This window comes from Eriocheir sinensis, chromosome 33, assembly GCF_024679095.1.
Source record: "Eriocheir sinensis breed Jianghai 21 chromosome 33, ASM2467909v1, whole genome shotgun sequence".
Classification (NCBI taxonomy): domain Eukaryota; kingdom Metazoa; phylum Arthropoda; class Malacostraca; order Decapoda; family Varunidae; genus Eriocheir; species Eriocheir sinensis.
In genome coordinates, this window is record NC_066541.1 from 1,210,865 (window position 1) to 1,227,450 (window position 16,586).

General features: G+C 39.0%; 1 protein-coding gene across 4 annotated transcripts in view; it reads left to right on the top strand.

Annotated features, from left to right (window-relative positions):
* Positions 1 to 8,685, top strand: part of LOC127006502 (epoxide hydrolase 4-like) — a 58,605-nt gene extending 49,920 nt beyond the window's left edge. For 3 of the 4 annotated variants that reach the window (XM_050876445.1, XM_050876444.1, XM_050876446.1), the window contains 3 exons: positions 908 to 1,063; positions 2,555 to 2,765; positions 5,763 to 8,685. In XM_050876445.1, coding sequence (XP_050732402.1) covers positions 908 to 1,063; positions 2,555 to 2,765; positions 5,763 to 5,877 — 482 coding nt within the window. In that variant the 3' untranslated portion in view covers positions 5,878 to 8,685. Of the gene's footprint in view, positions 1 to 907; positions 1,064 to 2,554; positions 2,766 to 5,712 lie in introns of all 4 variants that reach the window. The other variant, XM_050876447.1, reaches the window with a different exon arrangement.
* Positions 8,686 to 16,586: the final 7,901 nt, after the last annotated feature.

The window sequence follows — 16,586 nt, forward strand, 5'->3', positions numbered from 1 at the left end:
CTGTCATATAAAGTCGCCTCTTAATAAATCTTCCCTTTGCACTCCATTACACTCGTTGTCTATACTTCGTTTTCCCCTTTTATTCCCTCCCACTTCCATGGCCTAGTGGTTAGTTCACCTCACTACGAATCCGCGGGCCCAGGTTCGATCCCGGCCTGGTCAGTCGGTCACCACCTCACCTTGCTCTCCAGATGAAGATAAACTGTGGTAACCCGGATGTCACACTTGTCCTGTGTCCCGGGGTAATGAGTTACTCCCCACCACAAGTGCAAGGGCCAGTGAGACGGAGATGAGTTTTTAGGCCATGTGTCTGTCCCCAACCATACCTTCCCACTACTTTTCTGCCTACTGTTTCTTTTTCATTTGCCTATTCCAATCATTTCACTTTTCTCTCTCTACTTTTCACTCATCCTTTTCCACAACGTTCCCTAGTTTCTTTATCTTTCTTTCTCTCTTGCCTTTTCTTTTCCCATACTATAATTTTGCTCTTTTACTATCCTACGTTTTCGCTTTTCACGTTCTTTCTATCACCTCTTTATTTTTCTACCCTTCATAACTCCCTTTCTTTCTCCTGTCCTTCAGTCTCATAGCAACCTCTTCCCACTCATTTTCTCTCTCTCTGCTCCTCCTTCCTCCGTTTGTTTTTCCTGCCCATCACATCTATTCATATCCCGTTTCATTCTAATCTCTCCTACTCTTTAAATTTTCTTCCAATTCCCTTCCCTACCCATCTTTCCTCCCCACTTCATACAAAATCACCTCCTTCATCATCACTTTCACTGCTATTTTTTCATTGTCTTATTCGATTTAATAACATAATTGTCTCTTGCATGTAACTTTAGCATTATCACTTATCATTATCATTATCATCGTCATCATCCCCACCACCTCACTTCCATCCCAACAGAGGACTGGCGGGGCCCCTTGAACCATCTGCGGCAGATGGACCTGAGTAAGGTGGTCAAGGAGGAGCCGCTGCCAGACGTCATCACTAAGCCCACGCTGCTGCTTATGGGGGAGGCGGACCCGGCGCTGCCTATGGACTTGGCGTATCGCTCTGCTGGTGAGTCAGGCGCGGAGGTGAAAAGGCCAAGGGGGGGGGATGAAAGGAATGGTTGGGCTACATCTTAATTATAATGTTCATTTTCCGTCCCCTTATCACAGAATGGATGAAGACTCTCTAGATTATGTATGTACAGAGATTTATGCCAAAAATTATTCATAAAGTTGGAAATTTACTATTCAGAGATTTAAGCAACTAATCTGTATGCGCTGGATAGGCGTAGACTGCCGCGTGAACTGTTTGATGTATTTAACTAAGACGACATTAACAGAGTGCTTTAACTATGAAAAGATGATAGCACCTTCAGTAATGAGTAAAAGTTAAATGGATTTTAGTTTTAGAAAGATATAAAAAAAATAATGGTTCACAAATAGTGAAGTGGAACAAATGACAGTTGTTTAATTTGTGCAGATACGAGTAAAAATTTCGAATAATGGACATGATGATTACACTTCAGGGCGGGGAAAACATTTGTTAAAAACAGGTCTTCATGCATGAGCTGCTGTGTATAGGTCGACTGGTTCGTTGTAGTCTATGTACATTTGTATTCTTGTGGGCACACAGATATATTCGGGAGGGTGAGGGCGTGAGTGGAAGGCTTGGGGAGGTGTAGGAGAAGGGAGTGGTGAGAGGCGGAGGTAAGTGAAAAGATTAGGTAATTGGCAGGAAGGGTTTGGGTGAATGATGGGAGGTAAGGGAGTGGCGTGATAAATGTGAAGGTGAGGAGGACAAGAAAGGAGTGGGATATAAATTATGACAGGGACTGGGAGAGTGACGAGGGACTGGGAACTGTATGAGAATGGGAAGGATGTGAGGGTAGGGATGGGCAAGTGGGGATGTATATATAATGAGGAAATAACGATGAGGGTGAGATAAATCAGAAAAGGAATAGGAGAAAAATGTATATTTGATGAATGAAAGGGAAAGAAAGGGAAGAGGAAGAGGAACTAAAAATGAGGGAAGGAATTATATAGGAATGTGCTGAAGCTATGCATTATGCATTAAGAAATATATGATAACGGTGATTAGTTTACATGGCAGCATTAATGGGTATGTTCTTAGGCCCAACAGTTCACATTACACCATTTTTCATGAAAGTACTTATACAACGGTCATAATTATGTTGACGCCTTAAGTGAAAACTTGAATGAATATGCTAACACCCTTCATAACTTACATCTCTTAAACCACGTAACTGACATCCCACCTTTCTCCATGCCCCACCTATCACTCGTCCCCCTCAGAGCCTACTCGTGTATCAGTCTTAATACTGATGTTATTAATTACCATGTTGATGAGTTTGCCAGTTGCCCCTTAACTCATTGCTCACCTGCTCATCTCAGAGTACGTATGTAAGATAAAATAAGAGAGATGGTATCTATGGCAGCTTTTACTTCCCTGCCAATACCTTCGTAAACCCCCTTCTTACCTGTACCCACATTTCACATATCACTTTCCTCTGTAACTCATGGCTCACCTGGTCACCCGCAGAGTACGTGGAGAGAATCACGGTGCGGCAGGTCAAGGGACGCGGCCACCTAGCACACGTCAGCCAGGCGCCTCAAGTGAACGAGGCCATCGGGGAGTTTCTGAGGGAGATGCCGTGGCGCCCCCTCTCGCCGCTGGAGGAGAAGTCGTCCTCGTCCCTGGTGCGCCGCGTCATGGGTGCCAGCCTCGCCGCCGTCACCTCCACCGTCAACAAGTGAGTGTGGTTGTAGCGGTCACCTGTGCGCAAACCTCTTGTCACTGTCACCTGTAGCCATGGGTTTTATTGCTAACTTTCTTATGCTTATTTTTTTTGTGTTGCTGTTGTTAAAGGCATGAAATACATCCATGGCCCACCTGTGCGCTCACCTGTTGTCACTGTCATTTGTTGCCATCTATTCTTTGCTAGCTCTCTTATGCTTACTTTTCTTGCTGCTGTTATTGTTATTGTTGTTTAAGGCAGAGGTTCCCAAACTGGGGTCCGCGGACCCCTGGGGGTCAGGGAGAAGGCACTATAAGAGGTCCGCGACACAATGAAAGAAATTAATATTTTTCAACTTTCAAAAAAAAAAAAAAACATATATATATATATATATATATATATATATATATATATATATATATATATATATATATATATATATATATATATATATATATATATATATATATATATATATATATATATATATATATATATATATATATATATATATATATATATATATATATATATATATATATATATATATATATATATATATATATATATATATATATATATATATACAATAAAAATAAAATATATCACTAATTCTCTATCATCCTAGTGTCGGTGGTATCGATACTTTGGCGTGCTAGAAGCTAACATGCTATATCATTAATATATAATTATTTATATCATAAGCTTATTTTTAAATTAATTACGTCGCCACCCAAACCGTCACTCTCGTGAGTCTCGTGACTCTCGTCCCCAGTCCAGTAGGATCTGGCTGGTCCATCCTTAATTCTGGTTTATATACGCATCGTCCGTGTTGACGGACGGAAAGTTTTTAGTGCACCAACTGTAGCGCAGTCGTACCAGCGGCAGCGCGGGAATAGTGATTTGCCGGGCAGGGATGCGTCGGCCTGCCTGTGTTGAAGCTGTACCCGTTCTTGTTTATAAATTATCTACCTCAATATATAGACTCTACCTGACTTTGTGAGTCATTAGTTATTGAAAAGATTTTATTTATTTATTTATACTTACTTTGCAGGAATAAATAAATATTAAATGTACTGCGTTGTACTGGGTAGTACTGGGTATCCCTGCATGGTCATGATAAATTGTTTGGTTGGGGGTCCTCGGCAGGGACTCATCATGTCTGGGGGTCCTTGGTATGGTCAAGTTTGGGAACCTCTGGTTTAAGGCATTAATACATCCAAAGTCGCCTGTGCGCAGACCTGTAGTCACTGTCATTCGTAGCCATGTGTTTAAGTGTTAGCTTTCTTATGCTTATTTTCCTTGCTGCTGTTGTTGTTATTGTCATTAAAGGTATCAAATATATCCATAGTCCACCTGTGCGCGCACCTGCTGTCATTGTCATTTGTAGCTATATTTTTTTTATTAGCGTTTTTATGCGTATTTTTCTTGCTGTTGTTGTTGCTGTTGATGCAAAAGGCATTAATGCATCCCTAGTCGCCTGTGTGTTCCCGTCGTTGCGTTTGTGTTACTCCTGTTTTTTTCTAGTAATGTGCTTTGTTGCCTATATCTGTTTTTTATATTGTTGTTTCTGTTGTAAATGTTATAATGGTATCAGTACATCCATGGTCACCTGTGCATGCCTAGTATTTCTGTTCTCTTTATATTTTGTCGTCTGTACGGTTGACATGATTTGTTGATAAATTCATATATTTGTTGTTGCTGTTCTTAATGCTATTGTTGCTGTTGTTATAATCATTATGATTTTCATTAGTTATTATTATTATTATTATTATTATTATTATTATTATTATTATTATTATTATTATTATTATTATTATTATTATTATTATTATTATTATTATTATTATTATTATTATTATTATTATTATTATTATTATTATTATTATTATTATTATTATTATTATTTTCATTACATCATCATTATGGTTATCATTGTTGTTATTATTGTTAATATTAATATTGATATAAAGATATTAGTATTGTTGTTGTTGTTGTTGTTGTTGTTGGTAGTAGTAGTAGTAGTAGTAGTAGTAGTAGTAGTAGTAATATAGTACTTCCACGGGAAACTGGCGGGGGTCAGCTAAGCCCCGCACCTTGCCACACACTCTCAACACCTCTCGTTTCCTCTCATATGTCAATTTTTTACAATACCACGACACTTGACAACGTTTTATTCCGACGTTGTCAAGTGTCGTGGTATTTACACAAAATCTTTGTTATTATCATAAAAACGAAACAATCTTAACGCTATATGACCTCATTGGATTAGCCAGTTATTTAATTAAATTCATTTAAAGGTAGTAAATAGCTGACATATGAGAGGAAGTGAGAAGTGTTGAGAGTGTGTGGCAAGGTGCGGGGCTTAGCTGACCCCGCAGCCGCCCCCCCCGCCAGTTTCTCGTGGAAATACTATAGTAGTAGTAGTAGTATCATTATTTTTTATCATTATTAGTAGTAATATTAGTATTAATACTATTATCATCATAATCATCACTATTATTGCTATCATCATTATTATAATCTTATTTATTTATTGATATCATCATTATCATTATCATTACTACTAATATACTATTACTACTACTACTACTACTTTTACTATTAGTTTTTTTCGGATAAAATACCTAAGCAAACTTCCTATCTTGAGACTTTAATGCTTACGTAATATCAGTGCCTAAAGTTAACTTCACAGTTAATTCCTGTTCCTAAGGAAGGGAGTTGCCGGTCAGACGAGTTGGTTACTTGTATTTAGTCATCACTGATATAGAATATATATAATCAACTCACCGTCAGTGGAATCTGAATACATTTATCTTTTGTTAATCTGATGTTATTATTGTAATTACCCATATTTGGTTACCTAACAAGGTTAATTGACTAAGAGTCTCATTATATTGTTTATTAACAATCAAATTCAAGAATATTACTGATTATATTTTCAAGTTCTGCATGCATTTAGGTTTAGACGACCTGACTTGGCCTGACTTGACTTGACCTGCCCCTCCCTAGGACCACCGGGGCGTTGGAGATGACCACCCGCGGCCTGCCCATCGGCTTCAAGACGATGGCCCAGGGCTCCATCAAGCTGGCTGAGTCAAAATTAGGCCTTGAATACGATTATTAACGTTTTTGTATTGTTCTCAATATTTTCACGTCATCATTTAATTTTTTTCCACATTTCTTCTTTGGTCTATTTTTATATATTTTTTTTTATTTCGATGCTTCTCTTTTATGATGATTCTTCTCTACATCGTTTATATTAATTTGCCTTAGTCCTTTGTTTACTACCGTAGAACTTTTTTTGGTCACGATTTCTTCCTAGTTCCATCTGTTATTTCGACACAGTTATCTTATCTGATCTTTATTTTTTCGATGACCTTGATTTTCTCACGCCAATTATGTACCTCCCCCTGCCCTCTGCCTTCCGCCGGGACACGTTCATCAAGTCTCCCCACCGTCCCCGAGCACTCAGGCTTGTTATCATACCACTTACTATCACCCTTGACCACTCCTGTAGAGGCACACTGATAAACCAAGACTCATCCACCCTCCATCCCTCCCTCTTGTCTCTCCCTTCCCTCTACAGCCCCCCCTTCCACTCCTATCCTTCCTTTTTGTCTTTCCTCTAGACTCTCTTCCAATGGTCTTGTCTCCATCTCTTTTCTCTTTTATTTTAAATGTTTTCAGGAGAATAATTTTGTGATTGCGTTAACAGTTAATTACTTATGTGTGGTCTTAGGGTGCTGTTCTTAAATATTTTATCTTTTTATTCATTAGCATCGTCATTAATATTATAATTTTTATAATTCAGTGTCATGAGCCATCAGCATCATTATCAGTCATCCTCATTATCCCTATAGCCCTCCTCCTCCCTAATCCTCCCGACTTATAAAGATACTCAACGAGGAAAAGGTGAACGAGGTGATGAAAGGAGTGTGTGTGTGTGTGTGTGTGTGTGTGTGTGTGTGTGTGTGTGTGTGTGTGTGTGTGTGTGTGTGTGTGTGTGTGTGTGTGTCACAAACAACGGAAGGTTGTGTCGACGCAACATTTCCTCATATCACAAGAACAAACATTTTCCACAACAATAAAATATCTAATTTTGACTTTTAATTTTCAATACCTATATATACGTAGATATGGATGTAAAGTATTACATCGCATATATAATTATGCTCCGTTTTGTATTGCAGAAGTATTTGTTTATATAGGATTGAGAAAGACAATACTTTACTACTTTTTTGCGTTGGTCAAGCCTAGTAGAAGTGTGCAAGTACTATCGTTAAATTATAAAAGATTCATTATCAATACATGTATATTTTCATGCAGACAAGTTATGGCATAGATAATTGTATCAAATTTCATTCATTATAATGAAAGCGACAGAACTATGCTAAAAAATGCAAGTTATGTATTGGGATAGTAACAGCCGAAACCTATAAAGAGGATTTTGATTCGGGAGTCGTGAAGCAATTCGAAGCTCTGCGTCATCAGTTATTCATCGGCCCCACTGCTATCCGCTGGGCCGCCCACTCTCGCCAGCAGGGATGGGGTATTCGTATTCGGTATTCGTATTCGAATACATTCAAATACAGTATTTGGGTGTATTCGTATTCGCATTCGAATACTTGCCATCTGACATCAAAGTATTCGCATTCGTATTCGAATACTTGGGAAAAGTATTCATATTCTTCGAATACTTAAACAACAGACATATGATCTATTGTATGCCTTGTTGTGGTTGAAGCGACAACACTGCCGGGTAGGGAATTCCCGCACCTGCTCCACGCAAAGCATCTTGATATTTGCATCCAACTATATACCTCTCCCCATACCCACCCTCCCGGCTCTGAGCCCCCGCTTTCGATCTTTCTTCGGTAATAATTTTATGTATGAGGTAAGATTAATACCTGTTTTTGTAGCATCTTTGAAATCGGCACATATCAAATGTTATTTTTTAGTCTAGTCTTTTTTAGGCCAATCTTGGCTTTTTTTACTAAGCAGTCTTGGCTTTTATGATTTTCGTGAGTGGCAACACTGGGTCTGGCGGGCGGCGGCCTTCAGTTGCCTCTTACCAGTGGTAGGGTGTGTGTTACTCCAGGACTCCAGGTTTATTGTTGGATTTATTTTGTATTTTGCTGCCTCCCCCCCTCTGGAATCCCTGAATATTACAGGTATTTTTTTGTGTTTCTTTCAGTACAGCTTAGGTATATACTTGAAAATTTTGGAAAACAAATATGTCTAGGTGTGATAAACATGTACAGAATACTGGCATCAGTTGTAAGTTCATTAAGTCATTTTATTATTGAATAACCTTAGTACCATATTAGGCTCATTGCCGAGCTACCTACATGAAAAAGTTATTTTCAACGAAAAGTATTCATGAATGCATTCATGAATACTCTCATGAAGTATTCATATTTGTATTCGAATTATCAGTGTTTCAGTGTATTCTTATTCGTATAAATATGAAGTATTCGTTTCCGTATTCGAATACACAGTCCTTGTATTCACTCCATCCCTGATCGCCATTGTTGCTGCGGCCCTGAATGAGAAGGATAGTTACTCTGTGCCTCTGAGAGACACCACGACAGCTTGCATAATTCTTTTCAAGAAAAGTTAAATAGATAAGTTTACATAGGGATTATTTTCCGTGTCAGTGAGTTCAAGATTTTCAAGTTGAGGTGTTTGGGGACTGAAAACGAACTTAAAAAGTTGCAAAAAAAAACGACAAAAACAAAAACTGAGTTGGTTTGACTTCAAACACCAGATTTTTCCCCCTTAACCAAACAACAAAGGAGATTAATAATTTAAACAAAGGAAATAGTCAACGGAAACGCAAATGAATACAAAAGGACAATATATTTACTAAATTAAAATTTACAGATTTACAAAGAACAACAACAAAAAAACAAAACAAAAAAAAAAAAAACAAGACTGCCGAAGCTACGCACTCCTTTAAAAACATGAAACGGGTAATGCACAAAAGCACAAACACTACTGACAGCACTTGGGCGAAGGGCAGCATGAACACAAAGGCAATGCGTGTTAAACACGAAAAACACTTAAAAATGGCACAGAATAAATAGATAAATAAACCTTACCTTAAAACTAACGACTACTCTCCCGTAAAGAAAAACATGCATTTACATTTCTGCCCGAAATCGTGCCAAATCTATTCTCCGACTAACCAAAAATTCTTTCATTAATAGAAAATGTCAAAACCTTGCTTTCTCTAACTCTTCCCGTGACTTCTGGCATCTAGCCAAAAACATCTCCTCCAACTTCACTTCTTCATCTTTCCCTCCACTCCTCAGTCCTGACGGCAACACTGCCGTCTCATCTATCTCTAAGGCTGAACTCTTCTCTCAAACTTTTTCTAAAAACTCCACTCTGGACGATTCTGGGCATATTCCTCCTACTCATCCCCCCTCTGACTCCTTTATGCCTGTTATAAAGATTCTTCAAAATGATGTTTTCTATGCCCTCTCTGGCCTCAATCCTCAGAAGGCTTATGGACCTGATGGAGTGCCTCCTATTGTCCTTAAAAACTGTGCCTCCGTGCTGTCACCCTGCCTGGTCAAACTCTTTCGCCTCTGCCTGTCAACATCTACCTTTCCTTCTTGCTGGAAGTATGCCTGTACCTAAGAAGGGTGACCGCTCCAATCCCTCAAACTACCGTCCTATTGCTTTACTTTCTTGTCTATCTAAAGCTTTGAATCAATCCTTAACCGAAAGATTCAAAAGCACCTTTCCACTTCTGACCTTCTATCTGATCGCCAGTATGGGTTCCGCAAGGGCGTTCTACTGGTGATCTCCTAGCCTCTTAACTGACTCTTGGTCATCCTCTCTTAGCCGTTTCGGTGAAACTTTTGCTATTGCGCTGGACATATCAAAAGCTTTTGATAGGGTCTGGCACAAATCTTTGCTTTCTAAACTACCCTCCTACGGTTTCTATCCTTCTCTGTACCTTTATCTCCAGTTTCCTTTCTGACCGTTCTATTTCTGCCGTGGTAGACGGTCACTGTTCTTCCCTAAATCTATTAACAGTGGTGTCCCACAGGTTCTGTCCTATCTCCCACTCTTTTCTGTTGTTCATTGATGATCTTCTTTCCAAAACGAACTGTCCTATCCATTCCTACGCCGATGATTCCACTCTGCATTATTCAACTTCTTTAATAGAAGACCCACCCTTCAGGAACTTAACGACTCAAGGCTGGAGGCTGTAGAACGCTTAGCCTCAGACCTTACTATTATTTCCGATTGGGGCAAGAAGAACATGGTGTCCTTCAACGCCGCTAAAACACAGTTTCTCCACCTATCCACTCGACACAATCTTCCAAACAACTATCCCTATTCTTTGACAACACCCAGCTATCACCTTCCTCAACACTAAACATCCTCGGTCTATCCTTAACTCAAAATCTCAACTGGAAACTTCATATCTCATCTCTTACTAAATCAGCTTCCTCGAGGCTGGGCGTTCTGTACCGTCTCCGCCAGTTCTTCTCCCTGCACAGATGCTGTCCATATACAGGGCCTTGTCCGCCCTCGTATGGAGTATGCATCTCATGTGTGGGGGGGTTCCACTCACACAGCTCTTCTGGACAGAGTGGAGGCTAAGGCTCTTCGTCTCATCAGCTCTCCTCCTCATACTGATAGTCTTCTACCTCTTAAATTCCGCCGCAATGTTGCCTCTCTCTATCTTCTATCGATATTTCCACGCTCACTGCTCTTCTGAACTTGCTAACTGCATGCCTCCCCCCCTCCCGCGGCCCCGCTGCACTCGACTTTCTACTCATGCTCATCCCTATACTGTCCAAACCCCTTATGCAAGAGTTAACCAGCATCTTCACTCTTTCATCCCTCACGCTGGTAAACTCTGGAACAATCTTCCTTCATCTGTATTTCCTCCTGCCTACGACTTGAACTTTTTCAAGAGGAGGGTATCAGGACACCTCTCCTCCCGAAACTGACCTATCTTTCGGCCACCTCTTTGGATTCTTTTTAGGAGCAGTGAGTAGCGGGCATTTTTTATTATTAATGTTTGCTTTTTTTGTGCCCTTGAACTGTCTCCTTTGCTGTAAAAAAAAAAAAAAAAAAAAAAAATGCCTGCAGACGTGAAAAACTGCAAACGACGCTGCAGGGAAACAAAGGGGAGAGAGAAGCCGGCCCCCCTACCTCGACGTGGACAGTGCGAGAAAGAGGGCTTATTCTTTCTGACCCGAGGCTCAGTGCTTATAATAGGCACACCTAACAATACCATAGCCGATCCAGGTTTCAGGACGTTTCCTAAGTAAAAGAAGGTAATGTTATACTTGTATTTCGTAAAGAATCCTTATAACCAAAAACTAACGAAAATTATGAGTATTCTTTTTCTTGATCACAACATTCAATAAACAACAGAACAATAATATGAAAATACGTATAGCTACCGTTGCCAGATTGTCGTACTCAGAGCACAGTATTTAACGGTTTCTGACGCCTAACTATTGCCAAGAAACATCAGGATCTTACTCTTTTAACGATAACTATAAATTAGTTTCGTTTTTGGAGCCCAGAGGACAGCTTTGGGGCAGGAAGTCGGGAAATATAATCGGCTGAGTATGACAATCTGGCAATAATCTGTGGCCGAGGCAGCAGCAGCCTGCCATATTGCGGGTATCAGATACCTAAAGTAGCATACTTTTACTGCGCAAAGCAGGTGATGTCACTTATTGTGACCTCGTGAGCTTTCATATTTATCTATTTGTGTATATTTCATGGTGGCAAAACTTAAATTACTAGTTTCATTTTTACTAGTGACATGAATTTGTGACGGTTTATCACAATAGAATTTCACTCTAATAAGTAAATCAGACTCCACAGAAATGTTACCAGTGTGTGTATGAATGAATACAAAGATAAGCACATACTTTGATTTAACTCTAGGATGTCTCGTGGATCATTAATAAATAAAAACAAAATTTCCGGCTAAGCTACTCTTTAGCCATTACCCTTAATGGCGCCCAAAAAACAACCCCTCCGCCAAGTTTGTACCCCACATTTGATAATGTTAGGTGCGCCTATTATGGGGCTGTCCGCCGTCGCGCGGCGGTGCGGGACAACAGCCTCCCACGACAATTCAAGGCTACAATCTTTTAATATAGTACAATAAATAAATTGCCTAACCTAAACATAAAAAGGGAAATATAATAATAATAATAATAATAATAATAATAATAATAATAATAATAATAATAATAATAATAATAATAATAGTAATTTATTATTATGATGATTATTATTATGATGATTATTATTATGATGATTATTATTATGATGATTATTATTATGATGATTATTATTATGATGATTATTATTATGATGATTATTATTATGATGATTATTATTATGATGATTATTATTATGATGATTATTATTATGATGATTATTATTATGATGATTATTATTATGATTATTATTATTATGATGATTATAATTATGATAATTATGATAATTATGATAATTATGATAATTATTATTATTATTATTATTATTATTATTATTATTATTATTATTATTATTATTATTATTATTATTATTATTATTATTATTATTATTATTATTATTATTATCATTATTATTATTATTATTATCATTATTATTATTATTATTATTATTATTATTATTATTATTATTATTATTATTATTATTATTATTATTATTATTATTATTATTATTATCATTACGGTATTATTATTTTACGAATTCGTCAGCTCTCGAGTTTTAATAAGAAAGATGTCTTGCAAAATTTTCCTTGATTATAACAAAACTATTTACAATAAAATGAATAATAATAATAATAATAATAATAATAATAATAATAATAACGATAATGGTGACAACAACTTTGCTATTTTTTAAGTCAATAATTCTTGTTGTTACTTATCAAAAATTAATGAATTATGTCATATGTTTTGATACTTTGTTCTCATTCATGATACTATTATTATCATTTTATTATTTTTGTTAGTTATTATTATTATTATTATTATTATTATTATTATTATTATTATTATTATTATTATTATTATTATTATTATTATTATTATTGTTATTATTATTGTTAACATTATTATTATTATTTTTCCTATTATCAGTATTGTTTTATTTTCCTTATCATACATCATTAATGTTTCCAATGCAATTTTAATGTTATTCCTTCTACTATTTCTTAATTCTCTCTCTCTCTCTCTCTCTCTCTCTCTCTCTCTCTCTCTCTCTCTCTCTCTCTCTCTCTCTCTCTCTCTCTCTCTCTCTCTCTCTCTCTCTCTCTCTCTCTCTCTCTCTCTCTCTTATTCTCGCTTATTCACGCCCCCGTCCCTCTGCCCTACGAAAAAGAAAAAGCAAAGCAAATATATAGATAAACACTACTCACTTGCTCTCTCCTCCTTACCAAGATGGCGCTAAAGAAATGCTCGACTTGCACAGGAAACTTCTCTGGTCATTTCTTCTCAGGACGATCGACCGTCTGCAAGATCTGCCTGTTGACACAGCAGATGGAAACGAGACTCCTTCAATAGGACGAAAGGCTGACGGCAGGCGAGAAGATCACCGAACTAACAAGTACTGTTGATACCTTGCAGGAGTTTATCCAGGCCAACATCGTCGCCGCTGCTGCAAGTGACGCCTCATCACCCTCCGCACCTGCACTCGATGCCCAGCCACCTTCCGAAGAAGGCACGTCACAGGGGACCGGTAGAGCTGACGCTGAATGCTTCACCCCCGTGAGAGGAGGAGCCAGTCCCGTCCCTAGAGCCATTTATCCTACTCATTGCTACAACAGATTTGCCATACTGGAGGAGGAGGACGAGGAACAGAGCACCTTCTTGGTCGGTGACTCTATGATTCGCCATTAGGTGGTTGAATTCTGTGGCAGAGTCCCCCGTCGTAGGCGTAACTACTGTTATCCTGGAGCTGGTGTAGACGACATCACAGCTGCCCTGGACGAGGTCTCCGCTGTGGCCTCTAATGACTCACTCTTTGTTCTCCACACAGGTACAAACGACGTCACCACGACCCGGTCTGAGGAACTGCTGGACAAGTACCGTAGGCTCATCCAGCAGGATAAGTCTAAATCCCCTAATATTTTGATTTCAGGAATTCTACCACGGACATGGGATGAGGGCGACTTCTACAGTAAGGCCTTCAGCCTCAACAACCGCCTACAGACTCTCTGCGGAGAGCTTGACGTCGAGTTCTTTAACGCCTGGAACCATTTCTACGGCCAGAGTAAACTTTTCCAAAGGGACGGCATACACCTGTCCCCTATCGGGGCAGCCAGATTCGGAAGGCTCCTCAACGACGCCGTACGTAACGCCCGAACAACAAAAAACGCCTCTCAGCCACGTCCTTCCATCCCGCCCGTGTAAATAGAAACCATACACCGCAACAGACTCGTAACATTGAACCCTCCAGTACCACCACCTCTATTACCAAGCTTCAAGATAACCTAAGAGTCCTTAGTTTCAATGCGCGTAGCCTAAGAACGAGTTTGATGAACTGCGATGTTTTGCTCTGACAGAAAACTTTGACGTAATTGCTATAACCGAAACATTTATCGACACCACTAATATTGATTTAAGTTCCGAATACAACATAGAGGCTACAGATTCTTCAACAATGATCGTGTAAACCGTAGAGGGGGTGGTGTCGCCCTTTTTGTCAAAAGCTATTTGCAACCCACTGACAAAACACCAAGAAACAGTAACGTTGAACATTTGTGCGTGCGAGTAAACACTGCAAAAGTCAATTTAAATATATCTGTCACTTACAGGCCTCCGGGGCAATCACTCGATGCCGATCTTGAAATGTACAGCGTCTTAAGGCAGTCATTTAATAACAGCGACTCACTGATACTAGGAGACTTTAACCTCCCCCATATCGACTGGGCGACACTGTCGGGTACAGAAGGTGAGTCCCATAGAATGATCGAATTTCTAGAGGAAAATTATCTAAGCCAAATGGTTTCTGAACCAACTCGACAAAATAACATACTTGACCTTGTTATAGCGACCCAAGATAACCTAGTCAGTAATGTCACGGTAGGAGAACACCTCGGTTCCTGCGATCATAAACTGGTACGCGTTGACATTAGAGCTCAAGCATCGGTGACTGAAAATAAAGTAAAGGTGCCCAATTTCAAAAGAGCCAACTTCGTAGAAATCCGACGAAAACTAATAGATATGCAACTATCAGATGACGGCAATGTAGAGGACGCCTGGCTAAGCTTTAAAAATCACTTACTCACTCAACAGGACACATTTGTCCCCTTGTGCGAGAAGCGAATTAACACTAATAAAAGTCCACCTTGGTTTAATAGCGAAATTAAACACTCAGTCAAGGAGAGAAAATTGTTTTACAGGTTAAAGAAAGAGCAAAGCACGCCCGAAAACATTAGACTTTACAATGATGCCAGGCGACGAGTAAACGGATTAGTGCGTCAGGCAAAGCGTAGATATGAAGAAAATATTGCAGCCAACTGTAAAAATAATCCGAAATCCTTCTTCAGTTACATAAACAACAAAGACGATCAGAAGTGGAATTGGACCTTTAACAAACAGCGACGGTGCACTAGTGACTGACAGCCAATACGTTGCAAACCTATTAAATAATTACTTTTCCTCGGTGTTTAATAATAACAGTCCTCCCACCACCACTACCAACACCGGTACTAATGTAAATCCCGAGCATGCATTGTCTAACTTTGAAATAAAACCCGATGAAGTCCTTAAAGCCCTCAAATCACTTAAAACAAATAAAAGTCCTGGACCTGACAAAGTATATCTAACTCTGCTGAAAGAAACAAAGAGCGAAATACTCTCCTCCCTCACAATCGTATTCAATATGTCCTTGCGACAAGGCATCGTCCCTTCAGATTGGAAAAAGGCTAACGTGACACCGATTTTTAAGAAAGGAGACAAAAAAGTACCAGGTAACTACAGGCCCATTAGTCTAACTTCGGTTGTAGGTAAGCTACTTGAGGGCATAATTAGAGACAAAATTGTGAGTTACCTTGAAAGCCACTCATTAATTGGGGATTCACAACATGGCTTCCGAAACAAAATATCCTGCCTATCAAACCTATTAACCTTTTATAACGACCTCTTCACTGTTTATGACGTAACCAAATCACTGGACGTAGTCTATCTTGATTTCCAGAAAGCGTTTGATGAAGTCCCGCATCATAAATTACTTTACAAATTAAAGCAAATAGGTATTGACGGTCAAGTAAACCAATGGATCGCGAATTGGTTGAGCAACAGACAACAAAGGGTAGTGAATGACGGATTTAACTCAGAGTGGGCGCCGGTCACTAGTGGCGTCCCTCAGGGCTCGGTTCTTGGCCCAGTGTTCTTCATTATTTACATCGACGACGTGGATGTTGGACTCAATAACCGCATTAGTAAATTTGCAGACGACACAAAGATTGGTAACTCGGTTCTCACTGACGAAGACAGGCAAAGCCTCCAAGAGGATTTGCACAAAATTTCAGCTTGGTCGGATAAATGGGAGATGCCCTTTAACGTAGACAAGTGCCAGGTCCTTCAAGTTGGAACGAGGAATAAGAAGTTCGATTACGAAATGCGCGGCGTTAAACTCAAAAGCGTTCAATGCGTCAAGGACTTGGGGGTCAAAATCGCGTCAAACCTCGAATTCTCACAGCAATGCATCGATGCAGCAAATAAAGCGAACAGAATGTTGGGCTTCATTAAAAGAAACTTTTTATTCAAGAATAAAGATGTAATACTCCCACTCTACAACAGTTTAGTCAGACCCCACTTGGAATATGCG